The 26,825-nt window shown below is 38.4% G+C and overlaps 6 protein-coding genes across 10 annotated transcripts; 3 read left to right on the forward strand and 3 right to left on the reverse strand.

Moving 5' to 3' along the window:
- The first annotated feature begins 1,183 nt into the window (after positions 1-1,183).
- LOC140777577 (MOB kinase activator-like 1A) lies at positions 1,184-5,189 on the forward strand. The gene is made up of 7 exons (XM_073121786.1): positions 1,184-1,386; positions 2,007-2,055; positions 2,345-2,453; positions 2,675-2,768; positions 3,980-4,113; positions 4,198-4,361; positions 4,891-5,189. The coding sequence occupies exons 1-7, from the start codon at positions 1,364-1,366 to the stop codon at positions 4,963-4,965; spliced, it is 648 nt and encodes a 215-aa protein (XP_072977887.1). The 5' UTR covers positions 1,184-1,363; the 3' UTR covers positions 4,966-5,189.
- Positions 5,190-6,038: 849 nt separating this feature from the next.
- LOC140777576 (uncharacterized) lies at positions 6,039-10,868 on the reverse strand. Of its 3 annotated transcripts, none has more exons than XM_073121783.1 (5): positions 10,271-10,868; positions 8,582-8,701; positions 8,088-8,313; positions 7,909-8,013; positions 6,039-6,941 (listed from the first exon to the last, which is right to left on the reverse strand). In XM_073121783.1, the coding sequence occupies exons 2-5, from the start codon at positions 8,666-8,668 to the stop codon at positions 6,187-6,189; spliced, it is 1,173 nt and encodes a 390-aa protein (XP_072977884.1). In that variant the 5' UTR covers positions 8,669-8,701; positions 10,271-10,868; the 3' UTR covers positions 6,039-6,186. The 3 variants fall into 3 exon arrangements, with proteins under 3 accessions (XP_072977884.1, XP_072977886.1, XP_072977885.1); XM_073121785.1 differs by lacking the exon at positions 8,582-8,701 and adding an exon at positions 9,577-9,615 and having other exon boundaries at positions 10,271-10,863; XM_073121784.1 differs by lacking the exon at positions 8,582-8,701 and having other exon boundaries at positions 10,271-10,861.
- Positions 10,869-11,499: 631 nt separating this feature from the next.
- LOC140779270 (protein LPA3) lies at positions 11,500-14,703 on the reverse strand. 3 transcript variants are annotated; one of them, XM_073124282.1, is made up of 9 exons: positions 14,498-14,655; positions 14,223-14,408; positions 14,044-14,091; positions 13,912-13,951; positions 13,720-13,820; positions 13,207-13,399; positions 13,024-13,122; positions 12,123-12,240; positions 11,500-11,922 (listed from the first exon to the last, which is right to left on the reverse strand). In XM_073124282.1, the coding sequence occupies exons 1-9, from the start codon at positions 14,564-14,566 to the stop codon at positions 11,802-11,804; spliced, it is 975 nt and encodes a 324-aa protein (XP_072980383.1). In that variant the 5' UTR covers positions 14,567-14,655; the 3' UTR covers positions 11,500-11,801. The 3 variants fall into 3 exon arrangements, with proteins under 3 accessions (XP_072980383.1, XP_072980384.1, XP_072980385.1); XM_073124283.1 differs by lacking the exon at positions 14,044-14,091 and having other exon boundaries at positions 14,498-14,703; XM_073124284.1 differs by lacking the exons at positions 12,123-12,240; positions 13,024-13,122 and having other exon boundaries at positions 14,498-14,669.
- A 195-nt stretch (positions 14,704-14,898) lies between these two features.
- On the reverse strand, positions 14,899-17,249 carry LOC140779269 (uncharacterized). The gene has a single exon (XM_073124281.1). It carries the CDS (start codon positions 17,208-17,210, stop codon positions 15,210-15,212), a length of 2,001 nt encoding a protein of 666 aa, XP_072980382.1. The 5' UTR covers positions 17,211-17,249; the 3' UTR covers positions 14,899-15,209.
- Positions 17,250-19,352: 2,103 nt separating this feature from the next.
- Positions 19,353-21,218, forward strand: LOC140778352 (benzyl alcohol O-benzoyltransferase-like). Its single transcript, XM_073123021.1, has 2 exons — positions 19,353-19,923; positions 20,072-21,218. Exons 1-2 carry the CDS (start codon positions 19,480-19,482, stop codon positions 21,002-21,004), a joined length of 1,377 nt encoding a protein of 458 aa, XP_072979122.1. The 5' UTR covers positions 19,353-19,479; the 3' UTR covers positions 21,005-21,218.
- A 2,547-nt stretch (positions 21,219-23,765) lies between these two features.
- Positions 23,766-25,664, forward strand: LOC140777160 (benzyl alcohol O-benzoyltransferase-like). Its single transcript, XM_073121089.1, has 2 exons — positions 23,766-24,314; positions 24,592-25,664. The coding sequence occupies exons 1-2, from the start codon at positions 23,871-23,873 to the stop codon at positions 25,522-25,524; spliced, it is 1,377 nt and encodes a 458-aa protein (XP_072977190.1). The 5' UTR covers positions 23,766-23,870; the 3' UTR covers positions 25,525-25,664.
- The last annotated feature ends 1,161 nt before the right edge of the window (positions 25,665-26,825 follow it).

The following is a 26,825-nucleotide window of genomic DNA, read 5'->3' on the forward strand; positions in this document are numbered from 1 at the left end:
CCAGCACAAACAACAGAACAGAAGAATCAAAATAAATTACAGGAATGCCAATGAAGCGTCTGACGATAAACAATTAGATTGTTAACTACCATTAAAGAGAAGGAACACCAGAAACATGGAAACATACACTAAAATGAAAAGGAGACACCCGATACTCTACTTTAAGCATGCGAACTTAAAACAAAGTTAACAACAATTAGACGCTCGGTGGATTATCCCCTCGGGATCGATCACAAAGTTGCAGGAAACCTATTCGTGGATAACACAAAGGGGATTAGTGGATTACCACCATTTCTTGAGCATTTTGCACCTCTGATCCAGCATCCAGTCCATGTTTTGCGGATTTGACAGACAAGTCGGTCGAATCGCCGGACCACATCGCGAAGTCAAAAAGATCGATGATAGAGCTCAAGATTCGAGAGAGAGAGAGAGAGAGAGAGAGAGAGAGAGAGAGAGAGGATACTAACGTGCACCGGCCCCCCGAGCGGGAGGAATCGCGATTGGTGGCTTTATAGGGGTATGGTTGAAATTTTAAACAGAATCCAAGCGCACGAACTCCTACTACTACTACTACTACTTTAGATTTGATATTTAATTTTCGCCCATATCAATTATATATGACATGATTAATAAACTGGTTAGTTGTGTAATCCAAATAACTTATTTGCAAAAATACTAATCCCCATAACTCAGTTTATTATTTATTAAGATGATTAAACTATATCACATAGTTAATTTTGACTGAAGCTAATCTTATCCAATTATCTAGAAACAAAGTAATATATACATGCCTAAGCCTTAAGGTAGGGTGAAAGGCTTTTTTTCCTTATAGTTGTCTATTTTCCTCTTTCATTTATGCTGGTGGACTAGATGTTTTTCTTTTTAATATTTTTCTATGCTATTTATTTTTTCTACATTATAGTTATGATTATTTTTATTGAAGCCCTCAGATTTTTTTTCATAGACCTAAATTGGTTTAGTAATCAAATATTTTTTTTTTATTTTTTTATATCTAATTAAATTTATTTTTTAAAAAATTAAAATTAAAAAAATAAAACGAACTAAAATAATATATAATTTTTATGCGTTTATTTTTATAAAGAATATTTATATTAGAAAAGCAGCAATATATTATATATAGGAACTTAGGAGGGAAGGAAGGGGTGGTGGTATTAAGCTATTAAATATTATAGAAACATCACGGAGGACGACGTCACCGAGTATCCCTCGAGCGTTTTACTTTTACTAGAACGCCCTTGGGGCTTGGCTCGACTGCGGCCAGGAGGATATCGGGGTCCGGAGAGAGTGGGATCGATCACAAGCGAAGCAAAGAAATCGGGTAGGGAAACGAGTCGGATCGGCCATGAGCCTCTTTGGTCTCGGGAGGTAACGATTAGCGAACACCTTTGAATCCTTCTTCTATTTCGTCAATTCCTGCAACCTCTTCTTCGATTTCGATGCCGTCCCGATCTGGTAAAGCTTTGGAATCTGAGGTAGAATTTGGTAAGTAGCGAGAGATTGGGGGATTTGAGTTTCGATCTGGACTGAGGAGTCGGATCTATGTTGGGATCGTATGTTATCATTGGGATTTTGAATTGGGAGTAGCAAGGTCTTAGAAAAAGAGGTTCCCTTTCTGGCCTTTCAGAGTGATTCTCTTCGTAAGTTAGTTTCACAAGGAAACGTATAAAAACGGCTAAGTTTGGATAGTTACTACTCATGTTATTCTGATGAAACTTGTCAAAAGAATGCACAGGAAGACTTTAGTTAGAGACTTTGAGTTAGCTTGACCATTGTAACTGTGGGTTGAGAGATGGAGATGGAAAGAACACTGGCATCTTTATGGTGTTTGATCTGTCGTAAGTTATACTCAAAGTTCACTCCTTTGTGTAAATTATGGTGGATCAACAATGTTTGTACATTTCTGCTGGCGCTTCGTTCCGTATTATTCATTCTATCTTTCCTTTTTCCTCCAAAGAGAAAGTATTAAAGAGCTTCATTTATCCCAGGAACCAAAAGACCTTCCGACCGAAAAAGAGCACTCCATCTGGTAGCAAGGTATGTGCCTTAGAACATATTGGTATCTATTTCACTAAAGTATAGCCATTTGCTATCAGGATCATCATGGTAGTATATAGTCATTTTATTCCATTTCTTTATTTGTTAATAGTCACTTATTTGCTAATCCTGTTATTCATCATAAATTCATATGCTTTTGAAGTCTAGGTTGGTTTCACAAGAGCTTTAAATTTCAAATTGACCACCTCTGTTTTTTTCTCCTAGTAAGATGTATATGCTTTTTAGACCTACCTGAACGGGTAAGAAAAGTTTGTCATCTCTACCACAGGGTGCACAACTCCGAAGACACATCGATGCAACTCTGGGAAGTGGAAACCTCAGGGAAGCAGTAAGGCTTCCCCCAGGGGAGGATTTTAATGAGTGGCTTGCTGTCAATAGTAAGTTTTCTTTTCCTTTCTCCGAAGTTCATGTTTCTCTGAGGTTCATGTGTCTCACCACATGCTACATTTACTTTTTGGCTCTTTTAAGGGATCCTACAATTTCTTTACATTCTATGTTGAAGTTAGATGCTAGTTCTGTTCACTAGTTTAAGTGTCATTACATGTTTCTAATCCCACTTCCGGTCCTGAGGCTATTTCATATGTGTTTTTTCTTTCAGCTGTGGATTTCTTCAACCAGGTTAATCTGCTTTATGGTACACTAACAGAATTCTGCACAGCCGAGAACTGCCCTACCATGACTGCAGGGCCGAAGTATGCCTGATGACATGACTTATGCTGCTATTGTTGATATCCATGAAGAGTTATTATTACATTCTTAAAATTGACATTTGGTACCTCCAAAAAATTTTTGAATTAACATTATGATTATTCATGAGATATTTTCTTCGATCAAAGATTCAAAGAATTCATAACAAGGTTAAAACTTAAAACACTATGCTTTACAGAAGTTGCACAACTGTTTCACTTGATTCCTGGTGTTGATAAACTTCATTTATCTCTTCCATTATGAACTCAAGGTGACCGAACTTGTTTTGTCTTGTGTTGCAGATAATGGTATTTTTATACCAAGTATGGGTCTAAGTGTCTAACAAGGTCTGTTCAAAAGAACTAATTCACACCTGAAAGGTTTATATGCTCCGTATCTGAGATAAACCCTTGCTCTAATTGAACTGTAATGGAAAAAATTATGCAAACTTTGATATGTTTGTACTGCTTGCTGAAAAAGGATTATCTTATGTAGTTTTCCGTGGAATTTTCCTTGAGGTAATAAAAATGCTCTATATTTCATTTTTGTTTTGTTATTTGAGTTGTTTAAGGAGGTTCATTTTTGTTATTTGAGTTGTTAACTTGTTATAGGAGATTGAATTTTGTGATGATAATTGACACATTCAAAAGTTAGTATTATGAATTTCGAAGCGAAGTTTTTTTTTTTTCAGCATTCTTTACTTTGTTGAGTCAATCAATAAAGTAGCTTTGCATTTTAGTACTTTCCGTTCCTTTTTAATTTTATATTTGATGAATAAATGTTATCACGCAACTGTATGATATAAGCTTCTGTCATAGACAGGTCATGGGATACTTTAGTTACCAATTCTTTTCATTGTCATTTTATTTATTTACCATGTCATCTTTCATTTCGATGCTTGATACTGGTACCTAATGATCTCCACTTCATTAATCATGTTCCTTTTGCCATCTCAACCTGAAAATTGCATCCAAGAAGAGTGGACAATTTTTGCAAGTTACATTGTTGTTCTAGCATGAGAGTTTACAGCATAGTAGCTGATCTTTTTTTTTATTTAAAAAAAAAACTCTCTATCTTTACAAGATGCTGCAAGTTCGTTGTTGTTCTAGCATCAGATTGAAGATAATAGCTAGTGACGTTACAATTATTTTCAGGGCATCTTGATACCTGCTGCATGAATGTAACTTGATCAATTAGAGAATATGACTTTGTGCAGGTATGAGTATAGATGGGCAGATGGTGTACAGATAAAGAAGCCCATACAAGTATCTGCACCAAAGTATGTTGAGTACTTAATGGACTGGATTGAAATTCAGCTTGATGATGAATCCTTATTTCCTCAAAAACTTGGTAGTATTTTTTGCCGCATTTTGTAGATTAAAGAATTGTCACCCTTCTTTGAAGATTTACTTATCCAGCTTCTAATTTTCTTAGGAACACCATTCCCTTCAAACTTCAAAGAAGTCGTAAAGACAATTTTCAAACGATTGTTCCGTGTTTATGCCCACATATATCACTTGCATTTTCAGAAGATTGTCAGTCTGAAGGAAGAGGCACATCTTAACACCTGTTTCAAGCATTTCATTCTGTTCACATGTGTAAGTCATTATTTAGTTTTTTTTTCTTATTATTCTACCTTCTATTCTGTTATTTCAACTGTGCTAAATTCAGAAGATACTGAGATATAAACTTTGCCTCTACATGTATGTCATATCACAACCTTTGCATTTACTGAAATTGATGGGAGAATCTTTCCTTAATTTCTGTTGTATAAATGAGCAAAATTGAGTCATCTTGGAACGGAATGGTAGGGGCAAGGTGTTTAGTATGTGATGGTATATACTGAGTAAGAAGAGTTTGCCATGAATGGATCCTCTAGTAGTTGGATTGACTTGATTATTTTGCAATCCAACTTGCTGTCTGAATCACTTTTTAGGTTCTCCATCTTATGTAGTGAAAACATGCAGAGTTAAAGACTCCCTTGGTGTCTTGGACTCCTTTACCAGCATTCATGCTGGTCTTTTAAGGAGAGCATATGGTCTTGACCTATACGCACACACAGAATTATGGAAATGCACAAAACAAAGTGTTCATGCCTCTGATATTTATCGTGTGATTGTGGTGCAGGAGTTTGGATTGATTGACAAGAAAGAACTTGCCCCACTTCAGGAGCTTATTGAAACTATCATTGTTCCATATTAAGAAAGAAGATGCATCTGTAGACTAATACCAACTTTCCCTGGCGAACTTCGAAAATAATTGCAGTCTACTAGTCTACTACTCAACTTTACTGTTATACTGCCATAGTTGGAATCCTTTCTATATTACATTCTAATCTCGGTATACCTTATTACTATGTGCTTGATGTATTTCTGTACAAATAAGTTCTTTAAGTAAGGTCTTTAATCTTAATTCCTTAATTACAATTCTCTAGTGCTCTCGTCTTTTTACCATGGTTTCCGTCTGATCACTATCTTATCTGGTAGATAACATGTACACTGTATTCATGTGTAACATCTGCAGATAAAGGTGAATTTTGCTATGTATATTTTGAGGTAAGTCAACATAATACCCAGGGACTTCTGTTAATTAACAGACATTAGAGTATAAGCTATCATATCAGATTTCTCAACAATCATAGGTTGGGTTGGTCTGTAACTTCGATTTTTCTGATGATATTAAAATAAACTGAAACTGAGAATACGAATAAGGTTGTATTCTGTTCATCAAAAATTACCTGCAGGTCAGAAGTACCTCTTTTTTAACTTTTAAGGACGTTTTAAGATATCCCAACTTTCATGTATCCATTTCATGAGTTCCTTCAGTAAGTAATTTTTCATAATACAACACGGTAATCACATATACGGATATAACGTGTAATCATAGGCGACTGAAGATGTAATGTAGCATGGGATTGCAGATATATTTGTGGGATTTGTCAACTTAAAATTAAACCAATTCGGCAGAAGTAACTCAACCTAACAACAATTTCTCCCAAAGACAAACAGAAACCCTTAACCTAACACAACCGCAACTAATAATACCTCAGCTTACTCTGAAGAAAGAAGTTATAATACCTCAAATGTCATTTTCTTAAGCCACACTGTGACTAATGGAAACTGCAAATTGTTAGTTCTTACATGCAAGGATGATAGCAGGCCCTCCCCTGTGAGTTCATGGGAAAAAGAACTCAACCCTTAAGCCTTCCAACAGTCCAATTTTAGACATCCTCATCATATAGAGGCCACTCCTGCAAACAATATTGCGCATATGGGGACAAAACAAGAAAACATGCTGAAAACCTATACAAACATTCAATTCGCCACAACGTGGAGGGAAGAATAGAACAACTCCTGGTGCGAAAACCAAGACCTGGAAAACCAACAAGAAAATAAGAGAAATCCATCTTACTATGAAGAGGTCCTACAAGATATTTGGTACTTGTGATGCAAGTCTTAGCTGCAACTCTTTGATCTTTGAGGAAAGCTCCACTTTCTGCTCCTTGTAGCTCTGAAGCAAGAAATCTTTTCCTTCAATAACTTCCTTCAGCTCACCAACTTCCCTTCTCAACATCTCCACTCTCTCACAATCTCCTTTCCTCTTCTCTACCCCAACACAGTGCAACTCAAGATCATCAACACTATCAGGATATCCGTTCACCTGGCCATTCATAGCTTCTGAATGCCAATTTCTTGTTGTCATGAGCTTCTCCGGAGTGAGTGTCTCCGCCACACAATGATCTGCAAGAATTTTCCTCAATTGTTGGATCTGTCTCTCGGAATCAAACAAATCTCTGTTAGCTGAATCAAGCTGTGACTGCAGATTGGCTGACTGAGTTACTTGAATGCTCAGAGAATTTTGAAGGTCTCTGATCTGGGTTTGCATCTCCATAATCATCTCATCGCGTCTTTTAAGCTGCTGTCGTAGCTTCAGTATCACCTCTCTCTTGCTATAGATATCGGATCCAGATTCTGAGACACAAGGAGAGTCTGAACTGTTTGAGTAGTGCAACGGCTTCCGAGGTAGTTCAAGCCTGTCTGGTGATAATGTCCACATCACACCATTTTCTTTATTTGATCCTGATCCTGGGACCTTAACAAGAGGAAGGGAAGGATCTGCTTCTTTTAAGACAGGGCTTGTAGGTCCCTCCTTGATATCTACTCCGCCTCCTGCGATCTCTGTACACAAGATTAACAATTAAGCAGCGGCATATACTTTGTCATGAAATGCTTATACAGGTACATCCTTGGGTAAATGTTTGACAATAAAAAGCAAGAACCAGAGATTCAATCCATATTCTTACCTGATACTTGAATGCTTATGAAGTATAATGTCTTTCTATAAAATTAAGCAGGGTCTTAACTAAAGTCAGCAATTACCAATTTCTTTTTGATCCTTAAATTGCTTTTAAAATTTGTTATATGTATTGCATCATTACATGTTTTTCCTGTGGGTCAAATTTTGTAGCCTTACCCATACATCAGTTTACTGCATTAACTACTAAGAACTACACCTTTAAGGTTGTCCGTACATCACCACCACCTTTCAGCATATGACTTCAGACTTATGACATGAGATATGAATTGCAAACTCCCAGGTTACTCATTAGTTATGATAAGTGAATTAGGACCACCAATATCACCACTAAAAACTTGCACACACAAGGGATAAAAATCTCCCAATTACATGAAAAACATAATTGCAATGAATTATAACTTAGTAGTTTTTCAATAGTGGGAAATGGCAGAAACTAGAATATCAAAATGAAATTGAGGAACTGGGACAGGGATGCATTATTGCCTATACACGGTAGTATATGACTATAAACTTTGAAAAGAACACATATCCAGATAGAAGTTACGCCAGCATACCCTTCACCATAGCCTTGCAAAGCCAAAATATTTCCATCAATCTACTGTTACTAATCAGTAATCACCTTAATGCCACTAGAAGAGACATAATCTAACATGTGAGGAAATATATATCTCTATCTCTTTGTATACAGCAAAACTAGCACATTGCAATTGTCCCACCTGGAAATATGGATTATGGACATAAATCTTTGTATGTCAAATAGGAAATTAATATTATAGACATCATTTTGAATTTTTTGTAAAAGAACATCTTAAATTTAACAAAATGCACCTGAAAGGCAATAGTAACAGCTGTTATCATCCACAGTGAAGCGATAGAGATTTGAATGCAACTGGCATGCTCCAGGCCTCCTTTTGCCCATACATTTTCCATTTCCTGAGGATCATAGAAAGAGCTAAATAAAGGATCAAGGAAAAAATCAATTAGTTGACAACTGAGAAGTCTTGGACCTTTGATGGCATTATCATGTCGCTTTATCTCAAAGGTTTGTTTCAGCTTGCATACAAGCCTAATTGAAAGTGTACTCAGTAGGGCACCTCCTGCAACAAGAATCCAGTTTGGTCCCTCCCCTTGAACATGCTTTATTTTTCCAGATCTTTGTATGGGTCCATTTGTTTTAGAGCTCATCTTAAGTCTTAAAAAGGTGTTGGAGGGAAGTAACACTTGGAGCTTGACCTACAAAGACATCCATCATGATAGGATAAGAACATAGTTTTGCTTAACAGCTACTGGAAAGCAAGAAAAAGGATTTTCAAGTAAATCTTAAATATTTGCCTTCACATAATATATAAACATTCTAACAGGTTTAAAAGAGAGATAGAGATGTAGAACACAGGAGTCCAGTAGTTAAAACAGATGGCTCTATGCCTCTACATGAAGATTAGTTGTACAGTTTATACAGTCTCATTGTTTGAAATCTTAGAAAAGTCTTATTTTAACTCACATCTTCATGCAAGGCTCTCCAAATCTCTATAAGGCTCAAAATTGAGGCTTTGGAAGGTGAGTGAGCATCGCATGTCCCGAAGCTCATTGAAGGACAGCAATAATAACTCTAGTAAGCAGTCTGTCACATGCATAAATTTCTAAAAGTTACGCCCAAGTTGAGGTCTGGTCTGAACATAACTTTTTATAAGAAAAGCTCATATTTCTTCATGTGTATGTATTGGGGCACCCAGCTTTCCAAGCATCAATAGGTAAGGATAAAAGGGCTTCTGGCCCTCCCTTTCCTTAATCGAGCACAAGACAAACAAATTGATCTGACAAACTCTTTTAAATTAAAGGCCATTGTAGATACTTATCATTGATATTATTCAACTTCTACGACTGAAATGTAAATCTCATCTTAGCCCATTGCAACCCATCCAACAAGGCACAACCTGAATATCAAACAACAATAGTCCTAATTTGACACATTAGTTATTGAGCAGTATGAAGCAGTCTGAGTAACGACATGAGAAATTACCAACTAACCAAAGTTCACCTCATCAAATTGGAGAAATCAAATTTAGTTACAACATATATGAAGGCACATCTTTTGGAACTGACAAAAGGAAATGCGGAGCCAGAAGAAGATGCTTACTTATCAGAAACAACTAATCTCTAAGGAACTCAAGGAAGAGCACAAAATATCCTGTTTTTTTTATCTATCAAGGATTGTAAAACATCTTAACTTATGATCTAACTGTTGACCCATCTGAAACAGTCTGACCATCAGATAGGAAATTACTTTCTACGAGATTTTCTCACATCAAATTAGGGGAATCAAGATAGATGAATACATTTATGAGTCTGATCATTTTCAACAGTAATACGATTCACATATTGGTATAAGTTAATGCAGGAGTCTACAAATATGAGGACTGACATTGACATTGACATTAGAAGTCCAAAATATAGGATAAGAATGGAGAACGATGAAAGTGACAGATGGAAACTAACCTCTTGCACCAATTACATATCCTTATTTTGGGGAATTGCCTAGAATACAATCATCAAAATTATAAGTTATCTGCTCGTTCAAAATCCTAATAGATAAACAAGAAAGGTACTGTTTCATCACTGCTCCAAAATGAAAACATATACAAATAGACTGAGAAGCTGACATCGGATATGTCTGTCAAAAATTAAATCTGTACACAACCCACACTAGTTTTTCAAAGATCACCAATCCCTAGGAAGAACAATGACAGTAGAATTAGGAGAGCTGGAGTGAATGTATAATTAGCTAATATGAACAAGGGGGAAACACAATCCTGGAAGTCATTAATCCTACAACCATTGCCATGGATCGAGTCCAATGGACTAAGAGTACCTTTTCCCACTTCCCGTTGCCAAATTTACACTCAACTCATCATTTCTAACCTCGAAAGCATTACAACGCATAAAAATCCAATAACTTAACCCTAGACTCCTAAACCAATGAACACCGGAAAAGAGAGAGAGAGAGAGAGAGAGAGAGAGAGAGAGAGAGAGAGAGAGAGAGAGATCGCAAAAAGTCCGCCACATTCGTCTCATCGTTTCACGAATCTCTGATCATTCTCAGCAATTCAGGAACCCTAAAACCCAAAGCGCGAGGATCGAAACAAACCCTATAAACTCCAGAACCCACGATGGGGATTGAGAGAAGACTGACCTCATTCAACAGAAACCGGACGATGGCATTTGGATCTCTCTCTCCCCCCCTCCCTCCTCCCCCGATTCGCTTCTCTAAGGCTCGACTCCTCCTTTTGCTACCGATTTCTTTCTCTCTCTTTTTCTCCTCCTTTAAATTTTGGTTTCTTTTTCTTTCCCTTTCGCTTTTTCTTTGTAATTTTTTGTAGCTTTAATCTCTCGCTCTCGGGATGGAATTGGAGGGTGTGGGTGCGAAGGCGATGGAAATGGCGGCTTCGCGTGCGGGGATTTCGAAAGGGAGGACGAGGAGGAAGAGGTCGCATAGCGAGTGTGCGCTGTCAGCGTTCCCCGTGCCCTAGCTGTCAGGCCCTGGACCGAGCTGCCTTGCGGACGCCCGCATAACATTTATTATGCGTACATTCCCTGTGGACATATTTTCTCCATTAGATTTGTGGCATTAGGAATTTTGAATAATATTTACAAAAAAAAAAACAAAAATATTTATAGAAGATTTATCTCATGTTTGGTATAAAGTAAATATATTGGATAAAAATTTAGGAATGGATATAGTTAGACTATAGTTGTCCTAGCTCTTACTGAGAGTTTCCTTTCAGGTAGATTTTACACTGTAGTAAGTACTGTGCTGGTAGTTTCAATTGGGTGAGAGATTTTAGAAGTGTTATTGGTGCAAGATGCAGTTGTAATAGTTTTTAAATATGATACATTCTATGCACTGGTAGAAGATCTGTCATCTTATTGAATGATCTGGACCAACACTTCATTTGTAGTAGTTAACAATTTGCGATAGATCTGAGATTCTTCCAAGGATGTTTTCATATTGAACAAATAATTATCACGAGAAATTTAGTAGCGGAATATAACCTATAAGCATGTTTGAAAGCAAATTTTGACTAAAAGATACCATGCACAAATAAAGAGTGAGCAATGTGCTATGCACTTCTTTGTTGTTTATATGCAGATGTATTGAAATTCCATTGTCTGAACATCCCACTAGAGAAGCATAACTTGTAACAGCATTCACAGATAGATGTTCTTTGACTTTTAATAGAAAAATCACAATGTCAACCATTACAAAGTTGTTGAGAACTTTTTATGTACAATCTGCTGCATCTGGTGACTAGCAATTTGTATTTAATTGCCAGATCTGTTGACGAAATCAAGCCTAATGCATCTCTTATTACCAGATACTCAGTATTATGAAACATTAGAAATCTGAAGACATGATAAAAGTGACAATGAAATCTCAGTTACTAATATACCCTTTAAGCCAAGAAGTAGATAACATCTCATCCAAATTCTCTACTTAGTTCCTCAGAAAGGAAAAGTAACATGTTACAGCATGTAGACTGCTTCAAAATAGCTCCCTGTTACTCGCAAATTGTCATCGACTCCCTATATGGATGTAATTTACAATTGTCAGAGTTAGCTAGAAATAACTTAGAGAAGCCAGAAGAATGCTCCTTGAAAAGAGAGTTCCTCAATTATGTCGATCATTCCATGTATGAAAAGGAATTCCCTTGCCACCTTGTGGATTAAACAGATGGAAGAATGTCAAGGGCAACTTCCTTAAGTGATGGCATTTCTTCTTGCTGATGCACACATATGTAGTTACCTCGTACTTTTCTCAAGACCTGCCAAGGGCCAGGGTAAGACCTGCAAAATAATCAAATTATGGTATCTAGACATATTAATATATCAAGATTCATGTAAAAAATCAACACACAGCGTTTCACTGATCAGAAGATATCCAATAACTTCAGAAATATAAAGAGCAATCTAATAGTGAAACTGCTTAGAGGGCTTAAAAAACTCCATCATAAATAAACATACTTTGTAAAGGAATAAAATTAAACCTGAAAAGTGTTCCTCCGTTTCGCCCTTTAAAGTTGTGAACATAATAAACCGTCTCAATCTTGGGAAGGAAGGATTTGGAAAGTGCACCCAGCTTAGGATAGAAGAAAGGTGGATAATCTTTGCTCGTCAAAGTAAACAATGTGATACAAGTCCATGTTACTAAACCTCACAGGATCTTGGTGAGAAGATTGTTTTACTTGCCTGATTTCCAGACATAGGGCAAACATACTTTCTTTTCTCCTATGTGGCGAAAGTTGATGTTACTTTGATCTAGTTTTTCTCCAATTATTCTTACTTGCCTGATTTCCAGACACAGGGCAAATCTACTTTCTTTTCTCCTATGTGGTGAAAGTTGATGTAACTTTGAGCTAGTTTTTCTCCAATTTTGTAGGAGAATAGTTTAAAAGCTTCAGCAATCAAATTGTTATAATATTGGAGAATAGTTTAAAAGCCTTTTCATCATTTCCATCCATTTGGATTTGGCTATTACCCTAATGATTAGGATAGTTTTATCTTGCAATAGTAAACACTTGCAAGCTGTAAAGTCCATAAATCAAGCTAATGATAGAGTAGTGACATGAAAGGAAAAGAAACCTGAAGGCTGAAGTTCATTTATAGATCCCAGTACTGACACGTGCAGAATTTAAGGCTCTTTGCAAGGATTACCATGTGGGTGGAGCTGAGAACATGTTCAACTCAATCTAGTTATAAGAGATCTAGCATGCATGGTTATCTACAGTGAGTGATCCCCCCCCCCCAAAAAAAAAACTATATCTTAACCTTCCTCTGTTTGAACTCTAATTAAGCTAGCTCTTTTGAGGTCACCAATTATGTCATACAGTGGAATAGGCAGTTGCATGAAGCATTCATTATCTTGAACATAGTGTAAAGAAAGGATACATCCACTTCGTATCCTATCTAGTTCTCCATTGAATATAATTAGCTTTCTATCTGTATCCACGACTGCTTCTTTATAAAGCTCTTCCACCACAAGCATTTCTGTGAAACATCATTATGGATCACTTGTACATTGAACTTCATAGAAAAGAAAAAGATCTCAAAATAATAGGTGAAGAAATTTACCGTTAACGTTGAAATACGGATAAGCAACTAGGAAAATTTCATCTTCTGGCTTAACACGATCTGCCATTCTGATCTTGGTTACAAAACCAAAATCTTCAAACAATGATGGCTTTGTAAGATAGTCTAGCTTTACTGAAGATCCTCCAAAGACCGATTGTCTTGCAAAATCCACCTCATTGGCTTCTGGGAAGAACTACCATATGTAGAAAAAGAAATTAAATTTATATAGCCAATAATGAAAGCTTGCATTGAGACAAGGTGAATAAGAATCTCTTGATGAAAACATAAGAATCAAATATGTTCAATAAACTTCCAACAATTTGTTTAAAAGAAAAAACTAGAAGAACTCAAGAAAACCAAAGCTGGTAAATATCTTTCAGTGCAGAAATATACAACTCAATTCTGTGACTTATGTCATTGTTCTTTCAGCTCTATGTAGTTCATCTATTGAGAATTCCCTTTATTTGTTTATTAAATTTATATTAACTGCTTGGCAGCAATGAAGGAACTTACTATGCGGGTTCGTGTAGCCTTCTCTGGAGCTATGAAACGGTCACAAAATCCTCTAATCAGAAGCATGCTTTCTGTCATCTCAATCCCTCCCTCGCCGTCGCCTATCATGAAGATTGATAGTGAGTGATCAATTCAAAATTCATGAGGAATTCCAAAATGGAATTCTGGAGAAGACATGAGAGTGATTAGAACCTGGCACAGATTCTAGGCCGGCAGTTGGGAATTCAATTTCCTGAACGAGATAATTCATCACAAACTTGAGTGGCAGTAGAGGCAACATGGTCACATTGCTAATTATTTACAGGATAATTATTATCGACTCACCAACAACTGCTTGCCATCATTCAAAGCAAATTCAGTTGCTTCTTTTGTCTGCAATCACTACAACTACTCCTAATTAGACAACCATTTTATCAATTCAAACTCTTCTCTCACAGTATACCCAGAAAATACATATTAAACTCATTAAAAAGCCGTCTTTTTTTCTGTGCTTAGTTAATTACCTGTTGCAGAAGCTCGAAGTAATCACTGGGGAATCTCACATCAACTCTGGGAGTGATGCTACTGTCTCCGGAAACTGCGAAGATGCCAAAACGAATTCTTGCCGTCCTTTTCGTTGCAAAAGAGTTCATCTTGCAGGATTGATCTCGCATGCAAATGGAAGGAGGAGTTCTTCCCAATTTGGAGACCTGCCTTGGCATGCAAAAATACCATTACGTCTTACGTTATTGAGTTGAGAGAAATACTTAAGCAATTGAATTAAGTTGGAATACTTTACCTTCTTATGGAAGGAAGAGATGGAAGCAAATGGAGTCCCAGAGATGGTGCAGGATTCGGAAATTGCCATCCTCAACGTCTCCCAACTCCCACAAACACACACACACAGAGAGAGAGAGAGAGAGAGAGAGAGAGAGCGAGCTTATCCACCGTTGTTTGTGTGGTTTCTATGCGATTGGTGTGAATGAAGCGATCGAGCCCACTAATGAATTGGTCGAACCCAAAGACCAGCTTCCAAAAGCCAACTCTTTTTTCCCCTTTTGGGTTCTTTTTGTCACCACTATTCGTTTTAACCTCGAACTCCTTTTTTTTTACATACTGCTTCTCTTGTCATAAATATTGCATAAAATCAGCTCTGGTTAATACATAAGAATGTTCTCCAATTTTCACTATAATGTCCTCTTTCCTTCCCACCTTTTGCAATATTTCATTTTTAGAGTAGTATCATAAAGAAATAGAATACTCTGGGAATATCCTTATGGATGAAGTGGTATTTTTTTTTTGCAAAAGGCTAGTATTCTCCAATGAGCATGAATTTGCATTTGCTATGGACTCACAATAAAAATTTACAGGGTTGAGCTAAGCCTCCAAGTGGTTTTTAAAATTGCCCAACCTATCTGGGTAGCTTCTCCAACTGACTATGCTAAATCACCAGCACTACTTGCAAATCATTTGCAAAATGTTTCATAATTGCCTTCTTGTTGACATGAAGATCAAGTAGTCTCTTCTATTGTGGCGGAAATATTGTCTACTTCCTGACAAATCTCCTCAATTAGAGGATGAGTATTATCATTTGATGAGAAGAAAAACATTTCCCCCTTGAGCTCAATCCAGCTGCATCCTGTCTCTTTCTTCACACCAGAGACCTTCATGAATGATCTAATTCTTGCTGCATTGTGCCACATTTCTTTTGCAGCATAAATATTTGACAGAACTATATACATTCCTCCATCAGGGGGTTGATCATGCAAGACCTTTCTTGCCGCAAGTTCTCCAAGTTGCAAATTGTCGTGAATTCTACATGCACTCAGTAGGGTTTCCCAAGCAGTGGTTTGGAGGTCTGTCGGGATTTTGTCGGTGAAATCATGAGCCTGACTGATAAATCCTGATCTCCCGAGGAGATCAACCATGCATGAATAATGTTCAGATTTTGGAATCAACTTAAAATCTTCTTGCATACTTTTGAAGTATCTGCATCCTTCATCTACAAAACCTTTATGAGCACAAGCAATCAAGAGACTCGTAAACGTTGCATGGTCTGGACTGAATCCCTCTTGAGTCATTGTAGCAAAAAGTCTAAAAGCTTCTGTTGCCAACCCATGGTATGCACATGTTGCGATCATGGCATTCCATGTGATCGTATCTGGCTTCATGATGCACTGGAATACTTGGGCAGCATCACTAATCAAGCCACATTTCGAGTACATGGATAACAATGTGCTCATCACACGTGTATCGTGCTCATAACCAGTTCTAATTGCATAGAGGTGCAACATTCTTCCCCAGGCAAGAGCAGCAAGAGATGCACAGACCGAAATTACAACACTCAATGTAGTTTGGTCAGGCTTAAAACCTTCTCCAATCATCTCCGGAAACAAAACTAAAGCTTCATCACCTTCATATCCACATATCAATGTGTTCCATGATGTCTCACTTCTTCGTGGCATTTCCCTGAACCAGCGATGTGCAGTCACCATATCACCTTTTTGGACATAACCCTGCAAAATTGTATTCCAAGATACAATATCTCTTTCTGGCATCTCAAAGAACAATTTCAAAGCATCCTCCAACATCCCATTCTGAACAAAGCCACCCATCATAGTGTTCCATGTAATGACGTCACGGTCGGGCATCTCATTAAATACTTTCCATGCAGCTCCAATGTCTTTATTTTGCAAATAACCATGCATAACTGTTGTCCAGGAGATAGTGTCCTTCTCAGGCATCTCATCAAACAAGCACTTTGCAAGTTCCATCTTCCCAGCTCGAGCATAGCATGTCAGCATAACATTACACGAAACAATGTCTCGCTGAACCATGCGTCCAAATAATTCTTCTGCATCTTTTAAACAACCTATTTCGGCATACCCCGACAACAAAGCATTGTGAAGAGAAATCGATCGCAAAGAGGCTCGATCAAAAAGAGCCCTTGCTTCAGCAACAAGTTTATTCTTGAGATATCCAGAAATCATAATTGACCACGATACACTATTCTTTGTGGGCATCTCATCAAACAACTCCCGCGCGTTTGAAATCATTCCATTTCGTAAATAACCAGATACCATCGAATTCCAACAAGCAACATTCCTTTCAGGAATCCTATTGAACAAATGTCGAGCTTCCTCTATTCTTCCACATTTCGCGTAGCCAGTCAAGAGCGCTGTCCATGAGACCACATTCCTTACAGGCATTGAATCAAACGTCTTCTGTGCTTCTGCAATCCAACCATTGTTAATAAAACCCGAGACCATACAATTCCAAGTGACCACATTCCTGTGAGGCATTTGCTCAAACAATTTGCGTGCATTCTCCACTTCACCGTTCTTAAAGCAGCGAGTGATGGCGGAGTTCCACCAAAATATGTCATGCTTTCTAGGTATCGTCTCACATACGTAACCATGGCTTTGAGATGGATGGCTTGAAGAAAGATAGCGAGAAAATAATAGAATTGTATTCAACGAGACATGCTTCGCTTTCCTACGGAATGAAAGCATTAAGCAGCATGGAATTAACCTCTCATGTCTGGGAGAGAAGTCGGCACCGATCTCTATTCGAGTCAATATAAAGTGCCTAAATTACGTTTTACCCCCCGAACTGTTGACTTATATCATATTATCATATACAATCTCGAAGAATAATAACAGTATACAATCTATCCTACGAATTATCTAAACCATTGCAATCTTGTTATAACTACAATAAGTTGGTTATTAGTTAGGTTGCAAACAATGAAAAAAAAAGTTAGGGTTAAAAATTATATTTTAGAAGAAAATTACTTTACTCCCATAAACTTTACTTTATATTACTATTACTCTTAAACTTTAAGCTAACAATAAATGTCGTTAATGGAGATAATAACATGACTTAAATAACTCAACTTCTTATGATTTATTATGGTTTATTATGGTTTAGCAATGCAAAACGAAAATTAATTTTCTTCATGAATTTAAATAAATTAATATAAGATAATAAAGTATTCTTTGAGCTAAATTAATTTTACCATTAATCTATCATTAATAATGTGCGATCTCCGTGTAAAAAGTTAGCTCAAACTTAATAACCATTTATGTAAAATATATGATATTTCTAATATTAAAACCCTACAATTTTAAACTGGTGATATAAAATAAAATTTAGGAGGTTAAAATATATTTTGTCCAACGTAAAAAGGTTAAATTTATTTTACAGTGGTCACTTATCACTAACTAGTGTATCTTTTCTATAAAAAAAAGTACCAATAAATCTGCACCGATTAACAAGATTAGGAATGAAGTTGGTCTTCAATTTTCTTGATAAAGTGTTATCTTATTCACAACTAATCCCTTTTACAGAAGAACCAAACGGCCACTAGAAGTCTCCACTTAAATAATTTATTCACACACCAATGACTGATACTAACGATAATATCCTCCTAACTAAGCTTGTTAATTATAAAATAGTATCAAATTTGGTGGTCAAGCTAGCTAGCCAACAGAAGGACTAGTACATGAACACTACCAACCAAATTCCTAGTCAATATATATATACCTATTAGTTTGGGTAGGTAACGGTCATACTTCTAAGCTGGCAGGCATAATTCTAAGATGTGTCCACGTCAGTTAGTGCTCGAAAGAAACAGTGTAAGAAATTCAAGGGGCATTTAAGAGCAAAAGGCCTATTAGTTGTTCGAAAATTCAAAGAGTTACTAGAGGAAGAGATGGCAAAGATTGAGATTGAGATAGAGATAGTATAAATTTAAAAAGAGATGAAAATAATGTAGGCATAAATTATAGCAACAATTAACCAGTTTCTGTTCATATATATATATTAATTTAGGATGTATAATTAAACGGTAGGGTAATATTATTGATAAATTCAAATAGTTCTGTGGACTGTAATTGTAATGTAATTTATTTATATTCCTATTAAGTTGAGAAAAGACTCAGCCTCTCTTTGAAGGCTGCTAGAAAAGTCTTCATATTATTAATAAGTTCTTGAGTTTTCCATCCACACGTGGATAAATCCAGCAGTCATGGAGAGTCGGCTACGTACCAAACTACCACCAACGTCATTTCGTCGCGATCCAATCAGGATTTGCCAAGTGGTCGTTTTGTAACGAATTTCCTTCAATAGTGTCGGAAGATGATCCGTAGCAGGGATGCTGCACCGATTTCGGTCAAACTTGTTGACTGGAAAACCGCTAAGGACGCGTTTTGTCTTCCAACGGTGGACCGAAAACTTTTTTCGAGCTACCCGCAGGTTCTCCACCAATATCTCTGTAGTGCACACGAACGAAATTTGCATTAGAACCCTAGATTTAATCAAAATTTGTAGCTCAAATACCACTGTTTTCACTATGGTATGCATGAGTGCCATTACAAATAGCTTGCTTTTTTCAAGAGTACAGGAGCATATTACAAGCGGTGGAAAGATGGGGCTTGAATCATAAATTCCCTTAAATATATGGAGCTGTACGTAAGATCCCATAAAGACGAGGATGAAGTGTGAATCGTCATTTAACGTTAAAAAAGGACGAGTTGACGGCGTCAGTATACCAACGTTCGATCCCACCCCTACTACTGCGTCTGTGCACATGCATTGTCTGATCGACGACTTCACCAACCCCTCAAATGATACCTATAAGTAGACGCTCCATTGAAATCACCTTCACACATTTCCCAGTTCCCTCTCTTCCGCCCTCCAAAAAATATAGGAAGTTACGTACCAAGTACTCACTTTCAATTAAAGCCCAAGAAGCTCGATCGACTCTACTAGATCTTATCTATGGAGTCCTCCACCATAACCTTCAAGGTGCAACGCAGTGAGCCCGAGCTCGTTGCGCCGGCCAAGCCCACGCCTTACGAGCTCAAGCCCTTGTCCGACATAGACGACCAAGAAGGGATGCGTTTCTATAGCTCAGGGATCCACGTATACCGTAATGAGCCTTCCAAGGACGGCCAAGATCCTGCCAGGGTAATTAAAGATGCCCTTGCAGAGGCACTTGTGTACTACTACCCTCTTGCCGGGCGTCTCCGGGAAGAGGCTGATAGGAAGCTGGTGGTGGAGTGCACCGGCGAGGGGGTGGTGTTCGTGGAGGCCGAGGCCGATGTCAGCGTCGAGGACTTCGGTGCCGACGCGCTCCGCCCGCCGTTTCCATGCCATGAGGAGCTTCTCTGTGAGTTCCAGGGAGATGGAGGTGTCACTGGCTGCCCTCTGCTTTATATTCAGGTTCGTTAAATTACTGATGATTTTTTTTCTTTCCTTTCGAGGTGCGCTTATATATATGCATAAATATACCTCTTCAAAAAGTACTGGTCTTTATGTGTATATCTTTCGTAGAATATTAAAGATAACAAAGGTGTGTCCATGCATGCAGGTGACCAAACTTAGATGTGGAGGTTTCATCTTCGGCATTCGGATCAACCACACCGTCGCCGACGCCCCAGGAGTGATGCAATTCCTGAAAGCCCTTGGCGAGCTCGCCCGGGGTGCCGCCGCCCCCTCCGTTCTCCCGGTGTGGGAGAGGGACCTCCTCAACGCCCGACACCCGCCACACGTCACGCAGTTCCACCCGGAGTATGAGGTGGCGCTCGGCGGTGACATCGACAAGCTATGGACGGTCCCGCCACAGGACATGGTCCTCCGTCCGTTCTTCTTCGGGCAGAAGGAGATCTCCGCGTTACGCAAGAACGTGCCGCCGCACCTCAGGATGAGCTCCCGGTTCGAGCTGGTCACCGCCAGCGTCTGGCGGAGCCGCACCGCCGCCCTCGGATACGCCGCCGACGACGAGGTCCGCGTCCAGTTCATCGTCAACGCCCGCGGGAAGCGGCAGGTACCGCTCCCGGTGGGGTTCTACGGCAACGCCTTCGCGTTCACGGTGGCGGCGGCCACCGTGGACAACCTATGCTCTAGACCGCTGGGGTACGCGCTGGAGATGATAAAAAAGGCGAAGGCGAGGATTACGGACGAGTATATGCAGTCGGTGGCGGACTACTTGGTTCTCAACGGGCGGCGGCACTTCGGGGTGGCGCGGACCTACATCGTGTCGGACGTGACGCGCGCCGGCTTCGAGGACGTGGACTTCGGATGGGGAGAGGGAGTCTACGGCGGGCCGGCTAAGGGCGGCGAGGGAGCCATCCTTGGGGTGGCGAACTACATCACTCGGTTCAAGAATGGGAAGGGAGAGGAGGGGATTTTGGTGCCCGTTTGCTTGCCTAGCTATGCCATGGAGAAGTTCCAGTTGGAGATGGAGGGTCTCACTCAGGACCCCATCTTTGATCCCTATGGTAGCAACTCTACCCAGTTTTAACTGAGTAGTGGATTATTGTTCATTATAACCGTCGATATATTTTTTATTAAAATATATGTTAGGTGGTATATATTTGTAACGACAATTTGATTCATCTCATTATTATTGAGGAAAGGAAACAAAAAAGAGCTCTCTTCCATACCGTATTTTGCACGTGGGAACTACGGCTATTAAAAAGGGCTTTTGTACTAATTAAAGAGGGACCAAAGGAACGTGTCATTTTGAATATCATTCCAAATACTAAGAGAGATCAATGTATTTAAATTAAAGTCTTTTATAATTTTGAACCAATATATTAGATTTGAATTTAATTTATGTTTATCATTTTGAATCTGATATGTCATATTTGAATTTAACATGAATATATCATTTTGAATCTGATAAGATAGATTTGAATCTATATTTCTTTATTAAAAAGATGTCTTTTATATTCAAATGAAGAAATGAGATGTGTACATTTAAAGAAGAAGAAGAAAAAGAATCGTAGTAAGAAATTGGTTCCATGTACAAAAAGACAGAGACCGGACTGTATCGGTCATAGGATTAACATGTGAAATTTGAATGAGATATTGACGTTTTTGCAACAAAAAGATATGTTTCCTCTAATCCATCCCATTAATTATCTAAAATCATTACAATCCTGTTATAATCACTATTAGTTGGTTAAATGGTTGGATTAAATATTCTCATGAGCCTATGTCTGAATTTGGAAAGCGCCACAAGTTTTCCAATGAGATTATAAGTGCACTCTAATTTAACTAAGAGAGTGATATAGATTTTGGATGATCATATAAAGAAGTATAGGGCAAGCCTTTTAGAGGGTGAATAGTATATGTTCATTGGGAGTGGATGTGCAAGAGGCACAAGAATATATGTAATGGTATATTATGAGCAGCACAGAGGTGTACAGTATGTGGAATACACAAATAGTGCAAAAATGAGAATGAGAGAGCTGATGGGCATTATCTTATGAAAAGCCTATAGGGAAACAATAGTAAAATACGGTAAGAGTGAGTCTCTTATAATTTGTTATGTATGAAATTTATACTAGACGATTATGTACATATGAGTGTGTTTCTGGAGTTGATTTATTTAAAATACTTTTGGAGTTTATATATTTTATATCTTGCATAACAAATTTATTGTTTTTTTAAGATTTACTTATAAAGAGAGATTCTATGTATATCTTTATGTCTAAGTTTACTAAAATTATTATGCTTTTCTTGGTGTTTCGTAATATATAATTACAAGGAGTGCGAGAATAATTTTGACAAACGATATTAGGCTATACACAACAAATAGTATTAGAGCATAGTACGATAAATCCCAACACAAACAATAAAATAAAGTAATGTTAAATCTATTCTAACCCGTGTACTTAGACGAAATCACTTTCACTCTTTTAAACTTCAAATTGAATAACAATTATAAATATCAGTTACGAAAATAATAAAAATCTTTAATACCTTGCTTCTTATGGTTTAGTGATAAAAATAAAAAAGAAACTCAAAGAGGGTAAATCGATTTTGTTCAAACTAGTATCACCTTTTATGATAAAAATGCAGAGATAAAAACATATTAAACCTAAAATATTATTCCCAGAACGTGGTTGTCATTTATTAGCAACTAGTGTTCTTTTTTCATTTAAAAACCAATATGTCTGCATTGATTAACGAGATAAGGGATGAGTAGCTATCTTCTTTTTCTATATCAAGTTTTGTCTTCCTCACGACTAAACCCTTTTGCAGAAGAACTAAACGGCCACTATAAGTCTACACTTAAACAATATATTCCTCCATCTAGGTAAGCGAGTTTTGGGTACAACAATCACTGTTATTAAACAATAATATCCACCTAATTAAGCTGATGATAGTAACGGTATGCTACAAAACAACGTGCCAAAAACTACCCAGCGAATAAAAAAGTAGACATAATCCAAAATTGGAGTCAAAAATAAAAACTATGCTACTGCTCATTCCTGGTGGTTTCGGTAGGTACTGGCCCAACTTGGTCATACTTGTAAGGTGTCCACGTCAGCTAATGCTGGAAAGAACCAGTTTGAAAAAAAGAAAAAAAAAAGAAGAGTATTTGTTATCCATATGTTAATTGCGAACAAAAAGAACAAATAGTAGACTAATAGAGAAGATCATTTCAATATATTCAAATAGTTTAATAGTCTAACTCTCCTACTCGAGTACAGCCTGCAGTCATCGTGGGTTGGCTTTGACCGGCGACCAATGATTAAATTAACTCCTTGTGCGGGGTCGCCAAATGCTAGGAGGATATCTTTGAAGTGCATGTGCATCCGATCCAACCGATAGATCCGCTCCTCCCTCACTCACTCCTTCCCACCAATCACCAGCAATAGAACCCTTGGTTTAATCTAATTTGTAGCTCACTAGTCAATACAGTACTGTTTCCACTTTATTTTTCCACAAGTGGCATTACATAGATCTTGATTTTTAACGCGTACATCCAGGAGCATATTTGCAAGTAGTATAGTGGAAATATAGGGTTCAGCTCTTGATAAATTGACCTTACATACAGGGTGCTGTACGAAAGATTCCATAATGATAAGAATGAAACGTGTAGCGCCATTTATAATTAAAAAAACGAGTTGACTGTGTCACTGTGTCAATATTCCATCCAACCACCATGACTGAGTTTGTGCATGTACATGCATTGTTTGATCGACGACCTCACCAACCCCTCAAGTGATACCTATAAGTAGAAGCTCCATTGACATCACCTTCACACATTCCTCAGTTCTCTCTCTTCCGCCCTCCAAAATATAGAAAGTTACGTACCAAGTACTCACTTTCAATTAAAGCCCAAGAAGCTCGATCACCTCTACTAGATCTTATCCATGGAGTCCTCCACCATAACCTTCAAGGTGCAACGCAGTGAGCCCGAGCTCGTTGCGCCGGCCAAGCCCACGCCTTACGAGCTCAAGCCCTTGTCCGACATAGACGACCAAGAAGGGATGCGCTTCTATAGCTCAGGGATCCACGTATACCGTAATGAGCCTTCCAAGGATGGCCAAGATCCTGCCAGAGTAATTAAAGATGCTCTTGCAGAGGCACTTGTGTACTACTACCCTCTTGCTGGGCGTCTCAGGGAAGAAGCGGATAGGAAGCTGGTAGTGGAGTGCACCGGCGAGGGGGTGGTGTTCGTGGGGGCTGACGCCGATGTCAGCGTCGAGGACTTCGGTGCCGACGCGCTCCGCCCACCGTTTCCATGCCATGAAGAGCTTCTCTGTGAGTTCCAGGGAGATGGAGGTGTCACTGACTGCCCTCTGCTTTATATTCAGGTTTGTTAAATTACTGATGAAGTTTTTTATATCCTTCCGAAGTCGCTTATATATATGCATATATATATATATATATATATATATATATATATATAATCCGTACGATTTTCCCGATATATATATATACCTCTTCAAAAAGTACTGGTCTTTTTGTGAATATCTTTCATCGAATATTAATTAAAGATATAAAAAGACACTGCTCTCTATTAGGTTTATAGTTTTTAGTATCAAACTATATAACGCATATTCATGTACTAAATTGTGTTCATGGATGCAGGTGACCAGACTTAGGTGCGGAGGCTTCATCTTCGGTATTCGGATCAACCATACCATCGCCGACGCCCCAGGAGTGATGCAATTCCTGAAAGCCCTTGGCGAGCTCGCCCGGGGTGCCGCCGCCCCCTCCGTTCTCCCGGTGTGGGAGAGGGACCTCCTCAACGCCCGACACCAGCCACACGTCACGCAGTTCCACCCGGAGTACGAGGTGGCGCTCGGCGGTGACATCGACAAGCTATGGACGGTCCCGCCTCAGGACATGGTCCTCCGTCCGTTCTTCTTCGGGCAGAAAGAGATCTCCGCGTTACGCAAGAACGTGCCGCCGCACCTCAGGATGAGCTCCCGGTTCGAGCTGGTCACCGCCAGCGTCTGGCGGAGCCGCACCGCCGCCCTCGGATACGCCGCCGACGACGAGGTCCGCGTCCAGTTCATCGTCAACGCCCGCGGGAAGCGGCAGGTACCGCTCCCGGTGGGGTTCTACGGCAACGCCTTCGCGTTCACGGTGGCGGCGGCCACCGTGGACAACCTGTGCTCTAGACCGCTGGGGTACGCGCTGGAGATGATAAAAAAGGCGAAGGCGAGGATTACTGACGAGTATATGCAGTCGGTGGCAGACTACTTGGTTCTCAACGGGCGGCGGCACTTCGGGGTGGCGCGGACCTACATCGTGTCGGACGTGACGCGCGCCGGCTTCGAGGACGTGGACTTCGGATGGGGAGAGGGAGTCTACGGCGGACCGGCTAAGGGCGGCGAGGGAGCCATCCTTGGGGTGGCGAACTATATCACTCGGTTCAAGAATGGGAAGGGAGAGGAGGGGATTTTGGTGCCCGTTTGCTTGCCTAGCTATGCCATGGAGAAGTTCCAGTTGGAGATGGAGGGTCTCACTCAGGACCCCATCTTTGATCCCTATGGTAGCAACTCTACCCAGTTTTAACTGAGTAGTGGATTATTGTTCATTATAACCGTCGATATATTTCTTTTATTAAAAGATATGTTAGGGGTATATATTTGTAACGACAATTTGATTCATCTCATTATTACTGAGGAAAGGAAACAAAAAAGAGCTCTCTTCCACACCGTATTTTGCACGTGGGTATATAGTATGATACAAATCTAACACTCCATGGAACTAAGGCTATAAAAAAAAGACTTCGTACTAATTACCTTCCAAACCGGTTAGAAGGAGGGACCAAAGGAACGTGTTATTTTGAATATTATTTCAAATACTAAGAGAGATCAATGTATTTAAATTAAAGTCTTTTATAATTTTGAACCAATATATTAGATTTGAATCTTATTAATATATATTTGAATTTAATTTATATTTATCGTTTTGTGTCAGATATGACATATTTGAATTTAATTTAATTTATCATTTTGAATCTGATAAGATAGATTTGAATCTAATATCTTTATTAAAAAGATGTCTTTTATATTCAAACGAAGAAACGAGAAGAAGAAAAAAGAAAAAGAATCGTAGCAAGAAAAAGAGAGAGAAACAGGCTATATCGGTCATGGGATTAACATGTGAAATTAAGATGAAATATTGAAGTTTTTGCAACAAAAAAAAAATGTTTCCTATAATCCATCCCATAAATTATCTAAAACATTACAATCTTGTTATAACCACAATTAGTTGGTTAAATGGTTGGATCTTCTCATGAGTCATTTTTTGAATTTGGAAAACATGATAAGTTTTCTAATGAGATTATGAGTGTATTCTAATTTAACTAAGAAAATGACATAGATTTTGAATAGATTTTGGATGATTACATAAATAAGTATAGGCTAGCCTTTTAGATGGTGAATAAATGCCCAAAATATATGCATTAGGAGTTTGCGATGGATGTGCAAGAGGCACAAGGATATGTGATGGTATATTACGAGCAGTACAAATCTAAGGTATACGGTATGCAGAATACATAGATAGTGCAAGATGAGTGTGAGAGAGCTCGTGGGCATTGTCTTATTAATAGCCTATAGGGAGACAATAGTAGGGTACGGTAAGAGCGAGTCTCCTATGATTTGTTATATATGAAATTTGTAATAAGCAATTATGTATATATGAGTGTGTTTCTTGGGTTAGTTTATTCATGATAATTTTAGAGTTTGTATATTCTATATCTTGCATAATGGATTTATTAATTTCCTATGATTTGTTTATAAAGAGAGTTTTCTATGTGCATGTTTGTGTTTGAGTTTACTAAGATTATTTTGCTCTATTTTGGTGTTTCG

Source organism: Typha angustifolia, chromosome 15 (assembly GCF_048772165.1).
Source record: "Typha angustifolia cultivar Huaian chromosome 15, ASM4877216v1, whole genome shotgun sequence".
Lineage (NCBI taxonomy): Eukaryota > Viridiplantae > Streptophyta > Magnoliopsida > Poales > Typhaceae > Typha > Typha angustifolia.